Source organism: Amphiura filiformis, chromosome 18, assembly GCF_039555335.1.
Source record: "Amphiura filiformis chromosome 18, Afil_fr2py, whole genome shotgun sequence".
NCBI classification, from domain to species: domain Eukaryota; kingdom Metazoa; phylum Echinodermata; class Ophiuroidea; order Amphilepidida; family Amphiuridae; genus Amphiura; species Amphiura filiformis.
This window is the reverse complement of record NC_092645.1, coordinates 6,459,893-6,482,801: the sequence shown is the minus strand read 5'-3', so window position 1 is coordinate 6,482,801 and position 22,909 is coordinate 6,459,893. Positions and strand designations below refer to the sequence as shown.

The 22,909-nt window shown below is 35.2% G+C and overlaps 1 protein-coding gene across 14 annotated transcripts in view; it reads right to left on the bottom strand.

Annotated features, from left to right (window-relative positions):
* Positions 1-387: 387 nt before the first annotated feature.
* The window catches only part of LOC140139799 (protein 4.1-like), a 228,181-nt gene continuing 205,659 nt past the window's right edge, over positions 388-22,909 (bottom strand). For 11 of the 14 annotated variants that reach the window (XM_072161510.1, XM_072161517.1, XM_072161513.1 and 8 more), the window contains 4 exons: positions 20,538-20,828; positions 15,393-15,485; positions 9,578-9,724; positions 388-8,196 (listed from right to left, as the gene is read on the bottom strand). In XM_072161510.1, the coding sequence (XP_072017611.1) occupies positions 9,602-9,724; positions 15,393-15,485; positions 20,538-20,828 (507 nt within the window). In that variant the 3' untranslated portion in view covers positions 388-8,196; positions 9,578-9,601. Of the gene's footprint in view, positions 8,197-9,577; positions 9,725-15,392; positions 15,486-20,537; positions 20,829-22,909 lie in introns of those variants that run through there. The other 3 variants (XM_072161512.1, XM_072161518.1, XM_072161524.1) reach the window with 3 other exon arrangements.

Below are 22,909 nucleotides of genomic sequence, written 5' to 3'. Positions count from 1 at the left end.
TTGGCTTAAAACGTCTTTCAAAATAATATAATAGTTTATATTTTTATATGCATGTGTGTTATTAAGTGTATTTATTATTATGTTTGTAAATTTGAAAAAAATATAGTTGTTTGGTAAAACAGAAGTACAGTTTCTCAAAAATCATACGCATTTTCCCGGTGCTTACTTTATACACAATTTCTTGATTTTGTGACTTAACCCCTTTTTAGAAATAGCATCCTCAATTTCACTCTCAACAAGTAATAATCTATAATTGTTATCAAGCGTTGTGGAATTAATGAAATATTAAAATATTCTACTGATGCCAAATCGTAGTTTTCTTGGTTTTTTTTCCATTCAAAAAGAATCTCACAATACACCAAAAGAAAACGACACACAACTTTCATATAGAATATGGGGAATAGTTTTTATTTCTCTTTCAAATACAGAAAGAAAAAAATCAATAATTAACAATTTCATTATGATATCTTTTTTGTTTGTTTTTTCATTCCATTCTTTTAATCACACTTCACAGGACAATAATTTAAGGTGTGTCACAATATATGGAGTTGCAGACACAAAATTAAAATAAAATCAATCTATTCAAAATAGAACAAAAAATTAAAAACAAATTTTTACACTGATGCAACCAAATCCCATATTTGCAAACGATCCGAGAAGATATCTTACCCTTCCCAGAATCCTTTGCAACATGACCTCAAATGACACTCCTATTATGTTGTTAGCATGTTGAGCATAAACTAGCTAAACATAGGTAGATAGTCGAGAAATAAACACATCTTCTGCAAGATCTGGATGTGCTGTTTATTGAGGTACTTTTTGTCATTAATGATCCATGTTGCACTGAATAGCAAATCAGTACATAAAATGGGAAGAAATGCATTGTGGGAAGTGTAAGATATCTGCTGTGGTAAAAGCTTATGATAGCAGAAGTTCTGGTTGGCACTCAGCAGCAGGATTGCATAATCATTTGTACTGTGTGCGATTGTGTGCACATACATTTGGTATGCAAAAAAGGATTGCATTTGATAACAAATATCTCGAGTATAGGGTGGTGTGCAAAACAATGCCCAAAAGGATTGCAATGTTACATTCTTAAGGTAGCTCTTGATATTTTGAGAAAATATCTCATAACTCTGTTAACACAGAGCATTAATGCCCTAGCACAAACATAAAACTGCTGGTGAAGTGCTAACCAAAACTCCGTTTATTTTGAACAAAATTTGCTGAACATTGAGCAGTTGCAAAATAGACACCGATAAGATTCAGAACTATTACTCACTGCAGATTTGTCTGTTTATATAAGATACCCAGTAATTGAATAATTTTCCAATCAAAAATTGAACCCATGGAAGAGAAAGAAAAATTAAATAAAATAAAATTTGATTTTGGTCCTAGGTTGATCACATTTATCATTATGGACAGTTGCATCAAACTTAAAGAGAAACAAAAATGTGAAATTATACATATGATTATAAATAGCATTATGTGATGACTGCAAAATGAGTCCCATTATTGAAAATCGGTATTCACTTTTCTTCCCATATCGACAGCAGCTAAAATAAATTTCCAATTCTGGGTATGTGATGCTGATCATCCAGTGCATAGAAGCAGCAAAAGAGGCAACTTCTACTCACTTGATACCGAATGGGTCAACCATCTTGTTGTTGTGACTGTTGATCAGCCAATCAGTGAGATAGTTCATCACTTCTCTGTTCATGCTCATATACGCTTGACGCATAGAACAATTTGACTGCTCAGTGCAAGAAGTGCAATAGCTGCCATGTGTAGATGAGTACAATATACTGTGTGTAAATTGCCAAATGTTCACAGGGCAGCTATTACAATTACCCACTTCTGACATTTAGCAGTCAAATTTGTAAATTTAGTTTAAAAGCCAATTTCTGTCTCCTAAATACAATATGATAAATGTCATGTTGCTGAAGAAGTTGAACACTTCTTACAATATATCTTACACGCTTTGATCAAGTTACCCAGAGAAAGTTTGGTTTGGGTGGGAGGTGCTGTTGATAATCTGACAGTGGACCTACAGCTTCACCAAGTTTCTAAGACAGAATTGAGCAGCTGTGTCACCATTTGTCCATAAAACAAGTGCAAAATCACAACAATCCGCTTTTCCAACCTTCCGCCTCATTTTGCTGCATCACATATCTAGGAATTACTACAGATATCTTAAAAGCTATGAATACATCGAGTGTCATAAACTCCAATGGTGACCGACTGCGCAAGGAGAAGATGATGATGATGATGATAAAAATATCGGATAAATATTAAAAATCTAGTTCCTTTAAAAAAAAACCCGTTGACTACATCACTGGTATCCTCTACAAAGCTAATTTACATATAATGCCGTAGCAACAAAAAATGGAAAGCTATTTATCGACACATTACAAGAGAAGTTTTACAAGTAAAATGCAGCAATCAAAATAAAAATGTAGATATTTTTTATGTTTTTGTAAGTATTAAATATGATTAGGTCTGATTATAAGCTATAGGCTGTATTCACATATTTCAAAATGATTTACAACTGCAAGGTCAACTTACAAGGTCAAAGGTTATATTGGTGAAACTATTAATATATACTAGGATCTTAAACATGTTCACCTGTCAGTACACAGTTCTTTAACCCCAATAGACTGCTACATGCATAGAATGACCTTTGAGTGTGTTGGGTACAAAAAGGTCAAATTTTGAGCCATGAGTATTCTATGGGGTCAACGAACTATGCACTTGTTAGACTGCACATGAGAGTTCACATGAATATGAAATATGATGGTACCCTGCATCTTGATGCTCCATTGTTAGTCCTTTTATGTGGATTGATAATAGGCTATACATGCAGGGAACCATCATACACATTTATTGTGGATGCATGCTACACAAGGGGGATTAGCAAAATAAAATCAGCAAAATAAAATGGCTTAAGCAAAGCTTTGCAGTTTTTGCTTCTAATTTAATGTTTATTTAGTTGACCAATACATACTTAGCAGTATATCATTCCAAACATCTCAGAGATAATAATCAACAAAATATGGTCTTATAAACTACACAATATTTCTTTAATCTATGCATTATTATTTGCACTTATTTTAGACATATACATCTGTAACAAAAGAATTCGACACAAACAGTTCAAATTATTAATCATAATTATACAATTATCCCATCATGCACTATTGCTACGGATTGAATGGTGCTACGCATTCCTGTTCTCACACGCAAGTTTAAATGTGCAAATTGTGCGCAGCAATACGAAAGACATGCTAACATCAAGATATTTGCTGGCAGAAGTTACCTTTAGAATAGTGCATGATGGGATAGCATATATATATGAATGGGTCTATGCAGTTCTACCTAGGGTTCAGTGTAGGATGATTTAAACACTTCCCAACATCCACTGTAAAAGGTAAGTAGCCTGTGTAATGTTGTGAGCACACAGGCCAAATCACCTGCACAGGTGTTTGTGCTTAAATATAGAACCAAGGTCCATGTTTTAAGCATGTTTACTAACCGACCCTAAACATATACAACACTACAATTTTGCACCAAATAAAAATCTAAAATGTAAGAATGTCCAATTTGTTAGACAGAAATATAGTCCTCCAGTTTTGAGAAAAAAATTTAAATAGTCAAAACTCTGGATTCGTCTATATTTCAGTTCATGAAAGAAGTGACAACAAAGGTGCTTCAAATTAGAAAGAATGAGGGGATACAACAAACATTTATCAGAACCAAGGTGTTGAATGAGGCTTAACTTTCTAGTCATATACCATGCAATTCAGATTAAATTTATGTCTTGAAAATGCAAGAAGAATTCATTGAAGTATAATTTGCCAAATGGTTGATGCACTTCCCTGTTGGGTACAAAAGATGGTCTGTGTAGATAAATAACACATCTTTGTTGTCACTAATTCCTGAATTAGGCTATTCCAGATGAAATCCACACACCCCCTATGGAAGACATTACCTTTATCTCCCACACAGGGAGTGTGAATTTCAAATAGGATTACCTGAGCAGGTGAATCGATTTGAAATTCACACTCCCTGTGTGGCGATTAAAGTCATGTCTTCCATAGGGGTGTATGGATTTCAACTGGAATAGCCCATAATTCTACATTAAGAGGGAACACAATGAAAGCATAATTTTACACAGAAAAGGGACAGAAATGGTCTTGGTTTTTATTAGTGCCATAATCAATGATCTCATTCTGAGCTTCTGAAGCTATGTAACATTTAACACAATAAACATGCATGGCACATCAAAACGTAATGAGACCAATTATTCAGTTTAGGATAAAAGAAATAGCGAGCTTGCAGCATTTTTTTAAGTAGGGAAGAACAAAATTAAGAACAAGCAGAAGGGTTTAAGCTTAAAGCTTTCCAAATGATTTCTACAATAGATTTATACCATTTGGTGAAAATTATAACAACGACAAAAACAAAACAAAACGCTAATAATATTTTCTCCCATTACAATCAGAATATGATGTTCCTGTATCGAATCATGTAAATATACAAAGTAGGTACTACTTGTTATCATTTTCTTCCTCTTTATGATCAATTTTTTATTTTTTTATACTATTTTTTCTATTTCTTGTAGGTGCATAAGAACCATTGAACTAGATGGGGAGAACTTGGATTCTGCCAGTGTTGGGTGTCCTTCATTAAGTAAAATACTGTACCTCCGTAAAACAGCCAACCGCTGAAATAGTGTTCATTTGCATGTTATACATTTTGCTATTAACACACATCAAGTCGTACTTGCGCAAAACTTCGTACCACTCATGCGTTAAGACCTTAATTGTCATCCATTTCAGTCATGTTTCAGCCTTTAAATGAAAAATGCAAGAGGTACACTATTTTAGTCCCTATGAGCTACAATCCAATATGGCTGGTTTCCTAATAGTGTCATAACCCCCTGAGAACTGCTTTTCTTACAGCATTTCTGATTGGTTAATATGCCATAATGTTCATCCGAATAACCAATTAAAATACAGCTTCTAGATATTCAATCCTCTTCAGCCATTCTTACAAATAATATTACCAATTGGCTGAATAAATTGAGTAGTTCTCATGGAGTTCAGTTGTTGGAGTTGCCCATGGAGTTATTGGAGTCGCCCATGGAGTTATTGGAGTCGCCTATAGAGTTATTGGAGTCGCTCATGGAGTTACTGGAGTCGCCAAGTTCTCCCCATCCCATTTCTTTGATAAGAACACAACACTAGTACTGTATACATATGATGCAAAACCAGCACAATCGGCACAATTACAAACATCTAACTCTACATCTGTTTCTAAGTAATACACATCATCAAAATCTACATGGTGTGGATATTATACAGGGTGGCCATTAAAAAGGGGTGAGTTTTGTTTCTCAAAATAAATTTATGCAAGGAATGGTTTGCAGGGTATTTTTGTCCACTTCTTTTATTCATCACTTCAGTTTTAATAGACATTTTGAATAGTACCAAATTTCCATGTGTGTGAATTTACATAACATAAAGTGGGTATGTCTATATTTAATAAATATCCTGAATAGTACCAAATTTCCCCTGTGCGAGTGGGCGTGAACTTACATAACATACAGTGGGTATGTCTATACAATTTTTTGTAAATGATGCCACAAGTTTCGTATAACCTGGTTTGATAGTGAAAGTAATGTCAATTTCTGAACACATCAATCATGCTGCCTTTTTTGAGCCTAATCTTAACCCTGTCCACACAGGTGTCAACTGCAGACGACAAGCTTCAAATTTTCTTTTAAATTTCAAAAAATTCAGAATTGTACATTTTCATGATCATATTTGGAATCAACATGAAAAATGCATTAAAATGAGTACAAACATGCCCAGTATAAGTTCAGTGGTTCCTGAGCTCACGTTTGATAGTTTGAGAACAAATCTCATACCATGGAATATTTATGGTGAAACCTATATGGCCAGCACGCTGAGCATTAATTTAGCAAGTAGTGATGAGGTATAGGCAATGATTGGGTTTTGACTAAGTCCCATGCTTTGTGCAACTCTGACATTACTAAAACAATCCAACTCAGACTACATAAACTTGTATCCACAAAATAAATCAAATTTTAACGTCTCACATCACAGAACACCCCTTCAAAATGGCCGTCTTTTTAAATATGATAATCATGCAAAGAAAAACAGCAGGTTATTGATTGATTGATTCTTGAAATGTCACTATAAGGTTGCACATAATTTTGTTTCTTTTCACAGGTGATATGATTTACATAATGAAGGTAAGGTCAAAGGTCAACACCATCCATATTACCTCTTAATTTTAAGTCACCTTTGAACTTCAAGACAAATTATAAAATTCAATAAATCAGGAACATGTACAATGTTGTTGATTACTAAATGTACAAAAACAATTATCTATAATTATATTCTGTTCGCGACAAAATTAGCTGCCACAAGGCAACACTTGCCAACGAGTAGAATCAAATATGTAAATTTTTTTCTCAAATCCCCAAATTTCCACTTCTAAATTACAATTTTTTTTGTTCTTGCATTATAGTATCATTTCTTAGGGTAGAAATGTGAAACAAATTACAACATCTAAAACCCTTACAAGCTAAAAGTCATAAAAGATAAAAAAATGGATGTAATATTCTAGAAATAATTAGGAGCTAGTAGAATGACATGATTCCAATATAAGGGCCTGAGACCAAACATTGCAGAAAAATATACGACACGTGTACTCAACATCTTCCCACCGTTTCTTTTACACCGGTTTCCCACAAACGATAAACAAACAAGAACTCTATTAATGCACCACGTCTGAATGTGAATACGTTATAGTGGTGCCATCGGCAAAGAACCATTCATTAATGGAAGTATTTACGATGTCATTAACTCTCTGCATACAGGTATCGACTGCAGAAGACAAGTTTTGTTTTTTTTAATTTTAAAATTTCAGAATTGTACATTTTCATAACCATAACTAGAATCAGCATGAAAATGCATTTTAACAAGTACAAAAGCGCCTAGTATCGGTTCAGTGGTTCATAAGATAGCTCTTGATATTTTTTATGTTCAAGCCTAAGGCTAGCACACAGAGCATCAACATACAAAATAAATAATAGTAGGCCTAAGATTGAACCTTGTGGTACCCCGCATATTACAAAAACACTCTTAATGCACCATAGGTGCAAAATATGTAAGTACAATAACTTATCATTCTACAATGTTTGATTTCAAGCTATTTCAATTGAGGTTCTAATATTATATGAATATAAACCTGCTTGGTTCGATCCCATCTAAAATCTGCACCATCTACAAACTTTTTTCTATCTCCGCTCCCTCGCTTCTGGATCACCCCATACTCTAGATACACCCTATAAACATGGTTAACTTATTACTCTTAATACCAAGTGTATCTTGGATGCTTTGGTAAAATCTAAAAACTTAATCATGTATTGTTTTTTTTTAAATTTAAGCTTAAAATCTCTACTACTGCACTTGTACAAGATAAAACATTTACAACTACCGGTTGCCATGGAAACCAGTATATTCAATCCTTTTCTTCATAATCAATTTGACAGGATTTGTGGTGTAATTTTTTTCAAATTTACAATAAAATTATTTCATCCAGAGCCACTTAAGGTACATACAATTAGTTCTAAATTGATGCCCAAACTTTTTGCCCCTCATATTTTCCCCAAAGGTTTTAATAAAAGACTATTCCAGTAATGAAGGCAAGATCATAAAATAGTGAGTTATAACATTTCTATAATTCAAAAAACATTTTTCCCATAGTGATCACAAGTCGTTATGTTTGTCTTCTCAATGCTTCACGCTAGGATCCACAACATGCTCATCTATCAGGGCATAGTTCTTTAACCCCAATACATTTGTATATTCATTGAATGACCTACGAAAATTTGGGTACAAAAACTCGTACTCTGCAACTTGAGGTCAAATTTTGCTCCGATTGTTTAATTGAGGTTATTGAACTATGCCATTGGGATGAGGCTATTATGGTCCATAGTGTCAATCCTGAAAAGGTGCTCTCCAGTCCTGATGAAACTATGATGGGAATTATAAAATGTCCATGTTTCTTCATGAGGGCGCTATAATCAGGCGATACAGAGTTGTTTCTTGTTGAAGCATTTGGAAGAGAAAGATAACTGCATGTCGGTCCAAGTTGAGACAAAAACTGAAAGAAAAAGGGGAAAAAATCATTGTGAAAATTGTGTTCATGTAAATTTGTAAAAACTAAGACAACAGGGAAATGGGCCCGAGCAACCCAGATATTTGAGCTTTTAGATTTTATTTTTTGCATTCATGTAAAATCAGCTGTTTGGATTTGGATTGAAAGCGAAAAGCGATTGTGAGCGAAGCAACTGAAAAAGCGACTGAGAACAATTAAGTAGTGTATACAACCATTTGTTTCAAATATGTGACACGATCTGGTCCATGGAGGCCAAAGACGGTAAATTTGAAACTCGGATAAAGGCAAAAATATGGAATAAAAAACAATTGAATACATGAATACAAAAGCCACCTAAGTCCATCCGAAGTTATTTTGAAAGAAAAACCTGTGTATCATTTTAATTCCTTCAGTTAGATTTACCTGGTCAATATGGTAAGTTTTTCGTGCAAATGAGTCGATTAACCTGTATTAGGTACGACGATTAGCACTTCCGGGACTTCGTGGGATAAAATGTAAATTCGGGACTTAGGTGGTATTTTTACATCATATACAAAGACAACAATGTTAGAATGAGATTACCACTAGTAAGATAATACAAAATAAAGCACACAGGTATGTATAATGTTGATAAGCATTCTGCCATGTAATTTAAACCACACACTTTCCTTTATTAAACCCATTTTTTGTTCAAAGGTCATTCTCCAGCAATGAATGTGTTACAAGTGGACTTTTATACATACTGGATTTCAATCAATGTGTTACAAGACTCAAATCATGGAATTGGGTGATTCTTTCATACATGCTATTTCTCACATGCCCAATAGACACAGAGGATGAATTTGAGTTGTTCTTTCTTGCATATAACAGGCCTATGTATAGCAACAATTTCCCATGCTTAACTCAATTTGGCCAAAGTATGGACTTAGGTGGCTTTTGTATTCATATATTCAATTGAATACATAAGACATCACAAAACTTCATAACTTTGAAACCAAGTATGCTAGATCTTGGTGTTTTCAGTATTAGATAGCCTATCATTTGTGTAAAGTCATAATTATAGTAACTCAATTTTCAAAAATGCCTCCTTTGGTCTCCATGGACCAGATTGTGTCACATTATGTAGTTGGCCATGTATGTGGGCTATAAGAGAAAAACAATCCACGAATGTTCAAAGGACAATTACGCAGGAAGAAAGCACAAAAGTTTTCCAGAAACAACTCTATCTCTTAAAATTCACACAAATTTTAACCCATTTTATTACTTTATTTACAACCCATTTGTCTTTTTTTTTTGCATTTTCCTCTTACTGGACAAGTTATCTTTCAGATATACTATAGCTCTTGCAAGCAAAAGCCTGTCATGAAGACATAGCACAAGAACCTACCATTTACAAGAGGGAGAGCGCCCTCTACTGTACGTCACCATTGGTAACGTCACTTGCAATCTCCTCCCCTTCCTTGTGTACGACCACTTTAGTTACGGTGAATTCAGGATTGCGTTGTTGTTCCTCTGCCAGGGTCTCTGCCAGGATCTGTTGACAAAATTACAATTGGAACAAGTCTGGGAGTTAGTCTACTTCTGTAAGTTAGCGATTCAATGAACAAATTTATTTAGACTGATCAAAGTCTTAACACATATGTTTTCCACAACATCAAATAATCTCACTATTATGTATGTGATAAAAACTGAAATAAGCTTCAAAATTATTGCCAGATATTTGTAATGTTTGGAAACTTTTTGTATCTATATATACAAACTTTTTAAGATTAATTTAGTCGACATTTTTACCTAGACATAAGTACAAACACAAGCCATGAATAATATGACATTCACAAATAGACAGTACAAAACTAAGTGACATGATTAATCAACGTGGCAACAGAAAACAACAAACTGGCAATCACTTATCAACAGCTGAAGTGATTTTATACAAGATGATGTGAACAAATTGTGAAATAAAACAATACCAAAACTGGCATCGCAAAAGTGTGTATTTACTATCCACTGTTTTATTTTGATCATGGTATGCTAATAGCAAATACATCCTTTATATATGGTAGGGTCAGTTCCAAAGGGGGGGGCACTCAAGTATGATAGTGTATGCATGCATGACTAAACAAGTTTTGCCCAACCAGCAAATTTAAGCCCTTAATAAGGTAATGTGACATAGACAGGGGTGTGAGAGGCCACAGACCAAAAACGAAGAAAATCACTCAAAACAGCGTAAAAACGCCAAATATGGGCCGAAAATAAAAGAAAAACGCGTAAATTTTGGCAACAAAAAAAGAGGAAATCAGCTGAAAAGAGGAACTCCCACATCCCTGTATAGAATTTAACCCCAAATGAGTTTTTGGCTAGTAAAAATGAAAAAAAAAAAAAAAAACCCTTTTTGGACTCGTAATTACCAACAATTTGAAAAGGTACCCTAAACAAGTTGTTCAGTTTCAGAAAACTACCCTTATTCTTGAAAATCAATGTTTTTAGACCCCAAATCGTCATGCGTGTAACTTGCCTTGCCTAAAAAACACCCTTTTACTTTTTTTTGGTCACGCATGCGTACAGCCCATTTATGTGAGTGCCCCAGGTCAGTTTAAGATGTGATGATTTTATAATTAACACAGCACTCCATTAGACAATGGTATGAATGAACTTATGTTATGAAAAACAAAACATGTGGAATACATACATGAGGGAATTTGAAAGTGCCGTTTTGGGTGCACTCAGAATTGTCTGCAATACTTGGACTAACTTGGTTAATGAGGGGGACAAACTTGTTTAATAAAGGGACAAACTTGGTTAATAAAGGGGACTAACTTGGTTAATAAAGGACAAACTTGGTTAATAAAGGGGACTTTTTGATAATGCTGGAAACAGCTGGTATTAAGAACAGCAATTCTTTGTAATGTGTGCAATATTATTTAACCAACAAATAAGTAGGAAAAGTGTTTTCTGCTTGATATATTCTGAATGTTTGTGGTTAAAAACAATATTCTTTTGTGCCACATGACTGATTTTACCGTTTTTATGATTCAGGCTATTGTAATAATTTTAACCAACCACTCATATGTTCTATAATGAATTCACCCATGATCCTTCAATGACGAAACAATTCACTTTATTTATAACAAATTGAAATAAAGACACCATAAAAACTTGATAGTTAGCATGTGCGCTTATTATCGAGTGCTTTTGAAACATGAAATTGTACCAAAGTCTGGCGCTTTACCAACTGAGCTAATGGGGTTGAGACACACATTTGCAAGTTTACTTGTTCATATTTAACTATGTGTATCAATGATTTGCTCAAAACCCATTACACTTTTTGTGGATGGGGGCACTTCATGTTTGCATGTTTAAAAGCGCTCGATAGTAAGCACATATGCTAACTATCAAGTTTTGCTATCAGGTATCATGGAAAACAACCCAAACAACTTGACAAAACGTATAATGCTGTGTGATGAACACAAACATACAAGCACAAAAAACAAACACAAAAACTTAATGACAATGAAATGTATTACCCAACACTGGGCAATTCCAGTTGAAATCTATACACCCCCTGTGGAAGAAATGCCCTTAATCTTCCACACAGGGAGTGTGAATTTCAAATGGGGTTACCTGAATGGGTTACTCCATTTGTAATCATAATATATTTTCATTTTTGTTTTTGTTTTCATTCACTTCTCAACAAACTCAATGTTGCAAACAATAATCCTGAATTCAGAGATAAATTTGAAAACTGCAATATTTTGAATAAATTGGGAGCATAATATTTTACTTACAACTTAAAAAGAAAGTCCATTAATTTGAATAGTAACATGTTGCAAAATCTTATTTCATTGCTAGTAATAATTGTTAATTCATAGGATTCTTGATTGTATATGGAATTATTTCTTCCATGGTACAACTGTATGAAGTAAGTGAATTAACTAATAAATTAGTAAGTAAACAGGTAGATAATTAAATGTAATTGGCAGGTTAGCCTTAACCTGGTTTAGTTATAATTGGCATTTCAGCCCTAACCTGGTTTAGTTATGTTGTATCAAGGCTAGGCAACTAAGCATTACTAAAAAATAAAACTGAAATTGTTGGTAATATTAATAAAATTAGCAAATGTTCATTAACCAGTGCTGATAAGGAACGCATGCCGTGCAATGATAGCGGTGCATAACGTTATCCTATGTGCTTCAAGGCTGACATTGCTCAATGACACAAACTGCGTAAGCCTGACTTTTTGTTCACTTTTTTTTTCAGAAAGCTTCAAATTTTGTTCACAAAATCCAGCTAAATATTTACAATTTTCAACATTTTCAACAATATTTTTAACCATATAAGTAAGATATGAGAGATATGGATTACTAGCCCTTTGACCTAGGTCACTGCCCTTTGACCTGTGTCACTGAGCATGTCAGTTTGCAGTGGTTAACCAACACAGGCGTGTATGGGAATCTACCTGTGAATGTTGTGAAGCTGGCTCGGAATATATCTTTTCCTTTTTCTGATGAAAAACTTCCCTTCTGGAATTGCATGCTTATTATAATATGAACCAGCGACGAAGAAAGTTGTTGCTCATTTTTGTAATTTCATGTCCAACTGGGAACACGGATTGTGTGTTTTGTGCTTCATTCATATTCATGAAATGAGTGAGCCAAATGTTTCACAGAATATTTCATTATCAAACTACTATTTTGCTCATAAAAATTTAACTGTACAAATTTTCAAACAAAGAACAGCAACTCAACAATTGGAAAGTCTCAAAACTACCAATTTGCATCTTTACACTCATTCCTTGGGAGTAGGTCACATTTACAAAAGGAATATTATAATATACAAATATTGACTGCTTTATTCGGGACATGGTTAAGATTATAGGCCCAAGGTCAGGGTTGTCACTAGACTGAATTTAGTGCCGGCTAAATTTCCATGATATTTGTCCAAAATACTCTCATGGGTCACTTTCCAGCTGTTTTTAGGGTAAAAGTACAATTTCTCTACTTTAGTGCGGTTGGCAAGTCCTCATATTCCCTTGAGTGCCGGTTGGTCTGCCTGAGTGCTGGTTACTACCGACCGGCACCGACCAGTGTAGTGACAACCCTGCCCAAGGTGACCTCAAAACCATGCTATGTGCTATGACCCGAGGCGCAGGGTTTTGAGATCACTGTGGGCCTATAATCTTAACCATGTCCCGAATACAGCAGTCAATATTTGTTTTATATACCGAATGGATATGTGGATGTTGCGATTGCGCAGTTTGACCGGGACGCACGTGACCGGTCCATAGTTCATTTCCATGGACCGGTCCATAGTTCATTTTGAGGGCATAGTTAATTCAATGACTGCACATTCAACCAATCAGATGACAAGAATCTATATATGAGGTATATAATATATTTTAACCAATGGGAGATGTGAAGTGCATTTATTGCATCATATACTGAGTGGAACACTCAAAATTTCCCTGTAAATGGGCTTCTCTATATTATCAGGATTAAGTACCCCCTCTTCCCCTAGCCCGAATCATCATGGCCCTACTTGCTCCTTCCTCACTTTAGGGCCATAAAGGTCATACGTATTTAAATTTCACGGCCCTCTCTCGCAACTAATCAAACATGGCGGATAATCATGGCCGTGTGTGAGTATCAGTCTGGAGGATTTAGAGAAGGACCCGATCCCGGTCAGTTTTTAGCTCTCTCGCAACTAATCAAACATGGCGGATAATCATGGCCGTGTGTGAGTATCAGTCTGGAGGATTTAGAGAAGGACCCGATCCCGGTCAGTTTTTAGCCTCTCTCGCAACTATTCAAACATGGCGGATAATCATGGCTGTGCGCGAGTATCAAGGACTGGAGGATTTAAATAAAGACCTGATCCCCATCAGCTTTTCCCAAGCGAAAAATGCAGATGCTCAATTAGGTCACAAATCTGTCATTTTACACCTTCAAATGTGCTCAAAATTTACACACATGCACAAAATGTTTTTTTAAGTCTTATCTTCCCATGAGGAATGGCAGGAAGTAATATCTTGTTAATAATTTTGGTTTCTGTGTGTCCTGGATTGATCTATCCTATGCATCCCAGACCTCTGTAAGGAGAAGCCAGTGTAAATCAGACTGAAGGAGGCACGAGTACCTGGCTGCCCTTCCCTTGACACTTTAATGAGCAAAAGTGCAAATGTAGTAAGTATATGAATAAACTGTGAAACATTGCGAAAATGAAAACAACAAAAGCTGTAAACACCAAATCAAAAAGCAAGCATGAATACCGTGCGGGAGCATTCATTCCCAGGGGTCTCCTTGGTGTGAGCAAAGGCACAAAACAAAACTAGTAACTCGTCAACATCAATTAACCCTCTCCACGCTGGTGTCGACTGCAGACGACAAGTTTCAAATTTTCTTAATTCAAAAGTCAAAAATTTCAGAATTGTACATTTGAATGACCATATTTGGAACCAGCATCAAAAATGCATTAAAATGAGTACAAACAAGCCTAGTATTGGTTCAGTGGTTCTCAACACTAGATGTAGAATTTCACAAATCTTAGTGCAAAATTTTTTTCACTTAATTTTTCTAAAACCAAAAATGGCAATTCTCTTGCAGCAAATCTAATTTTCCCCATCACAAATCGCCAAAATATGGTGTCTGAGTGAAAACTAGTCATTCCGCGGTTATCCAGAGATTTCAGCCCATTCACCTTCCTCAACTTGATGACATTTTTGTTTTTCCTTTCCATATTGAACTACTTCATTCAACCCATAAATAAAAATATTCTGATCAGAAATACCTCCCTGATGAATTACCAGTTGAGACCGCAGCCAACCACCAAAACAATTGTTAACCCTATGAGAACTACCTGCCGATTGGCCAAAATAAACATTGTGTCCAATTTTGAACCAATTAAGGAAGGGTGTTAATAAGATCATCTGCAAATGCAAGTCTGCCCATAAATAGTTTAAAGCCTAGTCATAATTGGCAATTGAAATGAGCATTTCAAGTTATCAACCAATCAGAAATGCTGTTAGATGACCAGTAGGGGGTTAAATCATGTTGACAAATCATCAGCATCATTCAGTGCCGCAAAAATCAATTGCTCTTTACACCAAGGAAACTCCCGATCCAGAAAAATAAAAAAATATCCGACCAATCTTTTCCTCCTCCTCTTTTTCTCATCTCTCTGCTGTGGTCGGAATTTGCCATGCTTACCTCACCCACCTTATCGTGGTCTATATCCGCATCACCTTGAATGATGATCTTCTTCTCCACTCGTGTTTCCGTTACGTCACCTTTCACTGTCTGCTAAGGGCGGTTACCATGGACACCAACATTTTTCAGAGAGGGAGGGTCAAAAACGGCAAACGGAAAACAAAAGGACAAACAAAAAAAGAAGTCATGCATTTTAGTTGCTGTTAGCACAACAAAAAGAATAACTTCAGCAGTTTTTGGCCCAATAAAATAAATTGTTGTGTTGCCCTCAAGTGGGATAAATTGGAAGGTTGGGTCGGTCGATCGATTTTTTATCTCTTTAAAAACCTTCAGTTTTTAAAAATCCCTACAAATATTAATAATGCTTCTTCCATTTGGGAAGTTTGACTACTAGATACTTGTTAGATAGTCAATTTAAGACTAGTCTTTCAATAAAATATTAATTTTAAGTTAAACACATTAATTTTTTAACATATCTGTAAAAATTGTCATTCAATGAGAGCAACACAATTTTTTGGCCTTAATTTGGAACTATGTAACCTTGTACTGCTCGTGAAGTGTAATGCTATATATCTATAATAATTAGTAGTACTAATCATTTCATGATCAATCTTGGAAATCTGGGTCTACTTATTTACTTCTGAACTTTGCATGGCTACTAGATTAAGTATTTTATTCCGCACCACATACTAAACATATTGTCATGACTTTGGTATACACACTAATAGATTTGTCTTTTTTCCATTCTTTCCCACGCCAGGATGTGATCAAGAGCCACAAGACCAAACTTTTTTAATTGATCAACACTGACTTAGGTAATTTCGTAAGAGAAACCCACATTTTAACAGTAAATTGCAAAATTGGGACTATTCCAGTTGAAATCCATACACCCACTATATACGGAAGACATGACGTCAATCTTCCTCACAGAGAGTGTGAATTTCAAATGAGGTTACCTGAATGGGTGACTCCATTTGAAATCTACACTCCCTCTGTGGAAGATTAAGGTTATGTCTTCCGTAGGGGGTGTATGGATTTCAACTGGAATACCCCATTTTGGTTTATCCTTTGTGTAAAAGAGCGATGGAATCAGCCCAGCACAGATATCGAAGGATTACACAGCTTTATTCCGTAAGCTGCCTAATTCCAGGGACTGCCTTTTGAGGAGAGTGAGCACAATCAACCTCTACTGCTCTCCTTAAATCTGAGAGTGATCTTTAGCTCTCCTTAATTGACCATTCTCTCCTTACATTCTATTGTAAATGCTTTAAACAGTTCTCCTTGAAGGCTCCAGAAGAACTATTTAATGCTCTCCTGCAAATTCCAAAAGACAGTCCCTGAAATTCCTCAATGGAGTCTTTAAACAAGTCTAACTCAGGAATATCTTGCGTAAAGAATAATATGCCAAAATTTGACAACCTTTCTGTATGGTTAAAAAAAATCCTGTAATAGACAAGCTGATTGACAGAAACTGTCAATTCACAGGATAATGTGATGTTTTCAAAGTCTGCAGTAAAATTACCTCAGGAAAAAATACTACAGGCATAATATCTAATTCTCGATCATGAGAGGTCATACCTTCTGCGTATTGTTGCATCAGCATACTTTATGTGGAATAACAAGATCATGCAACCTACATGACCGAACCTCAAACTTACCAAAGGATGACTATTCAAAAACCGTGATTGGACGCAAATATCTGTGCGCACCCAAGTTGGCTCTCATGATCGAGGAATAGATATTTCGCTTATAGCCCGGCCTATAGTAAACGGCACTATTTTTAGTATACCAAAACCATGACAAGTTAACATTCTTATTTATGTGTGACGTGAAATATGTCAATGTGAGAATTAAAAACAAAATCTAGAAACACTAAAACAGCATAATACCACTTCAGAGATATAGACCTTTTCAGCAGCTGATCAGAAATCTTTGGAAAAAGATGATGTGCGTGTGGACAAAAACACAACAACCAATCACACACTGAAGACAGCACGTTCGATGAACGTGTGTGTGTGGTATCATTGTTGACACTAATCATATACTGCGGTGCTTTTATGTGATGCAGCATATATGTCGAATGTGTTCAAATTGCCAGATATTGATTGCCTGAATTTTTTGATGGCCGTGCCATGATCAGTGTTTTTCGTAAAGTCCTGAAAAGGTCTATTTAATTCAATTCCACAAATACATCTCTTCAGAGGCATTTCTTTGAATGCAAAAAAAATATGCAACAATGGGGGAATAATCCATTTAATGTTCACACTACCCCTGTGGAAATATCTTCCCTATCTTCCACAGAAGTATGAATTTTAAATGTAATGAACACATTAGGTAGCTCCATTTGAATTTCCTACAACCTCAAGATTCAACCTAAATCTTCCAGAGGGAGGGCAAATTTCAAATAGAGTTGGTTAATGCACTAATTCCATTTTATAATTCTTGCACCCCATGCAGAAGACTTTTTCAAAATATTAAACAGGGGGAGCATGAATTTAGCACAATTCTTTATCAGGGTGTCAATTTTCATGACTAACTTGCATTGTGGTTACTAAAAAAATTGAATACTAAATCTGATCAAGATGCACAAATACATGGGCTCCAAAGCATATGTTACCATGAATAAGCATCAAGTTGCAAGTGGGTAGTTTCGAGATCTCCAGGCTGCTAAGTTGATGTTCTTTATTTGACATGCCCCTGTACAAGCCCGCAGTGTGTATTTGTGTCCTTTGTGTATGGGCTTAATTAGGCACAAAAAAAATTGTTGTGTTGCCCTCAACCGTCCTACCCTAAATCCTGAAAAATCAGGGTCGCAATTTTTTTTTTTTTTTTTTTTTTTGAATGATTTTTACAGATTTGTTCAAAAACTCAATGTTTTTCACTTAAAATTAATATTTTATTGTAAGACTAGTCTTTAATTGTTGTCTAACAGGTATCCAGAAGTCAAAATTGACAAATGTCCCCTAATTGAACAAGCATTATTTAATATTTGAGGGATTTTAAAAACTGAAGCTTTAAAAAAAAAAATTTAAAAAATTTAAAATAATCCCAACCGTCCTACCCAAATTTCCCATTTTTCCACTTGAGGGCAACACAACAATTTTTTTTTTTTTGGCTTTATGCATTCAAAAATGACACTACTTCATTATTGGCTTGTACATGTGTACGTCAAACAAAGAACATCAACTCAGCAGCTAGACCTCAAAACAACCAACTTACGACTTAATACTCATTTCGTAGGACCAGGTCACATATGACAACCCAGTTACTAAATTGGGAAAAATGCATGAATTTTCAATACCAGCCTTGTAAAATAACAAAATAAAACAAAAATTATATCAACAAAATATGCTGTTAATGCTACAAAATATTAAGATTTAAATTCTGCTTAGACTTTAAACTAATTGTGTAAATGATACTTAAATGATATTTATGTATGACTGTGCACGCGTTTATATCAATTGAAATTGTGTTAGGCCAAAAAAAAAAAAAAGGTTTGTCTCAAAGCTCACGAGAAATTTAAAAACAAATGCTAAATGCGATTTTTTTTTTTTTTTTTTTTTTTTTATTCCATAAAAAAGAAAAATTTTAGCCAATTTTTTATGAAAAAAAATAAAAATTTCTTTTTTTTTTAAATAAAAAAAATGTCCGTATTTGTTTTTTGTCAAATCGTGGGATTTTACAAACGCTGCAGCAAGCTTTGAGACGAACCTTTTTTTTTTTTTTTTTATATTATTATGTTTTTAATGACCTCATCCATAACCATTGTTATCTCATACACCCTATCCATCTTTCTTGAAATGATCTCTAACATCTAAAATATGTTCTACCATAAGTTGGCAACATGATATTAGACTTTAGACATATTGCTGGTATTTGGAGAACACTAAAGGAGTCTGGTATGCACATCACATATTTGTCAATAGCATAAATAGATGTATTAATACTAAACATTTATGTATATGTACCTAATCTAAAACACTGTATCACTCAACAATCTTTAAATACAGCAACTCGAGTTCTTTAAACTTTAGATGCACAACAGTGGGGATAATCTAACTGCCGCCTATGTGTAAGTTTACGACACTCCACTATTACACACGCACCATTGGTTGTACGACACTAAAATTACCTAGCCTTATTATTAATTTTGTTTGAACATACAGTGGTTAAAATGAGTTCACCCACTAAATGAGGACATTTCTAGGTTGAAAGGTCGACAGTGAGGTCAAATGTTACATTACACGAGGATCTATGTGGATAGCTAGACATTAATTTTCTGCAATGTACTGTATTCTAGCTTTAATGATTAATAGTTCATAACCCTGATCATACCACTGTTTCTCACAGGCAATTTACCACAAGAAAAATCTTTTCATTGCAAATGTTATCAAACATGTGCTAAGGTCTAATACAGTACAAATTGACCTCACTGTCACCTATGAAGGCCATATACAGTTTGACATTTGAATGATGCCTTTTGCCACTGTGACAAACTCGGCAGCAATCGTGCTGCAGTTTTTCCGCTGTGGCAAATATTATGCCTCTAAGAACCACTTTGGTTGGTTACAAAGAGGGATATATCATGTATTGAGCCAATCAGAGATATCATACAAACAGTCAGTAGGGTTGAAGGGGAATAAGCTTAAAATTGCAGAGATCTAAAAGCTCTAGTGCGAGTGGTTACTCAGATGATAATATGATGTAATTAGCCAATCATGGGCTCTGTAAGACTGGCAACAGTGTCCGTGTGGTAAAGAAAAGAGAACCAAAAATCGCAGTAGGGATAAGAAAATGCAGCGTGTCACAACTAAACAAAAAGCACATAAAAAGTGTCAGACTGTATACTGGCATGACCACTTCAATAATAGTCTATATATATATAGTAATATGGTAAATGTATGTTTTATGAGCGTTATGTTATTTCTCCTACACTAGGACATCAAATATGCTCATCTGTCAGTACACAGTTCTTTAACCCTAATATTCTTGCACATTCATTAAGTGACCTTTGAATATGTTGGGTACAAAAACTCATACTCCACATTATGAGGTCGCTCTTTGAGCTATATATGATTATTGAATGCAGGTTATTGAACTTTGCCACTGAATTGAGACAGATTTGACTCGTAGTGTTTATCTTACCCTTGTGATATGAGTGGTGGTGGTGGTTGTATGGCTTTCGCTCGTTAGCGTTTGTGCGCTCACCAAAGTACCGGGATCGTCGTTATAACACGGATCTTCCTTCTCGTACATGATTGTCGTATTCTCAGTCTGCACGTAAGGTACGTCCCGTGTGGGGGTGGCATCGTCTTCTGGGCCAACTTGCTGTACGATCGTCGCAGTCTTGACGAATGGATTGTCGTCGTCGTAGCTTGGTTGAGCTGCTACCATCTCTTCTTCGTCTTCCTCTTCTTCTTCTTCACCATCACCTCCCTGTGAATATAAATGGTAGGAAGTAGCCAATGAATTAACGTTGAACAGACCGATTGCCCAAACTTGTGTCTATATTATAGCACTATGGCAGTCTACTACCTGAACTGAACCGCTTTATGGAGGAAAAGGGAAAATGTTTACAGCTCAAATGGCCAAATTAGCATTCATCTTACCATCAACTTACCAACTTGAGAATAAAATTGACAAGAACCTCCAAAACCTTGGCAAACGCAACCACCAAATTTGTTTGATCTTGGAATCGACTGTTGATGCTGCATCGATATTTGTTATTAATGAACTATTGACTAATGAATCACAATTCAAGGTAGCATTTCATTTTTATAAAACAATAAGGACCAAGCATCGACAGTCAATCGAAAGATCAAACAAATTTGGCTCCATGCATTGCCTTACCTACATAATTATCATAAAACTGATTGTATAGTATACATAACACCTGTTTAAAACCATCTGGAACCATGCATTGAAGTCCCTAAGGAGGCAAAGCTAACCTTGATTTAAGTAATGATACCTTTTGAACATCCTTGAAAGATACCAACATTTTGACAAATGTGTGCCATTTTTTTACTGTTATGAAGCTTAGCTCCACTGATTCAAGAAAAGACACATTACAACTTCAAATACCTTCTAACTTTTACAAAGTAACTAATCATGATGATCTACAGTAAGAAGTGAGGTGATTCTACATCAATCACTGATGTTGGAGGATGAACATAGGATGGTTTCCTGTGATCTATATGGTGAATCTATGAAGATACAACACAGGGAACCAACTCTGGGCAATGAATCATGCTGGCTCCCTGTGTGATATGTGATATTTGTGTGTAGTGATAAAAAATAGATACCATTAGCCTTCAATGACTTGCACTGCCCATATTTACATGTAGGATTGTATAAGCTTCCCAACACACAAATACCAAAGCCTCTATATACAGGGGCATCGAGAGGTGTGAAGAGTGCGCTTGAAACAACATAGATTCAGGCATGTGTTGGCTACTTTTCTAGCCCTAAATGTGACTCTACAAAAGTCTACCAGAAACCTAATCATCCTATTACTGTAAGTGTTCTTCTACTGAATATATTTAAAGTTTCAGCTATGTACAGCATCTTAACCCCATGAATACTACCTGCTGATTGGCTGTAAGAAGGCTACATATATGATTTACTAAGCCAATCGGCAACTTAGTTAGAATGGGGGTACGACTGAAGAGGCTTAACCCTATGAATACTACCTGCTGATTGGCTACAAGAAGGCTATATAATTATTATATAATTATTGAGCCAATCAGCAACATAGTAAGATTCAGTTGTACAGCTGAAGAGGATTGAGCTTAAATATTTAGAAGCTGCATTTTAATTGGTCACTCGATGTAATTAACCAATTAAAAATACTGTCACAAAGACAGTAGTTTTCAGGGGGTTAAATATATACTCTGAAAACAAAATCTACAATATACAAAGTTATATCTATATTTCATTAGTAAATTGAATATACTATGTTGGTTATTATATACAGGAATGGATAATATACATAGTTAAAATACTACGATGAATTTTTATATAAAGCAGGATGACAATTGCCATTTCTGGATATTATTATTAACAAGGGTATGGAATGATATTTTGAAAACTGTCACAAAACCTGCTCACACAGAATCCTTATTTCAATCAATGAAGGTGCCACCTTTGAATGCATAAATAGATGCATGCTTATGACTGTACTAATGGCCCGCATTAGTCTTGGTCTCAGACGGCTTGGGGGGCCTACGTCATCTACACAAAGTTCACTATCGGGAGAGATACGGTTAATTTTTAACACCCTGTTTTTGGTAAGTTTAGTGCTTTTGAAGTTTATTTTTCATAGGCCGATTTGCAAACCGGGCAATGGAAATTATACTCACAAAATTCCTGATGATTTTAAACTTCCACTTCAAAACGGAAACCAAGCAGTAAAGCAGTTCTTCTGGGGTGAACCAAACCTGCATGGTTATCAAATGAATCTGTGGCATGGTTATCTCTGAATTTGATAGGTGCTAATTGATGTTTTTAATGTTATAGCA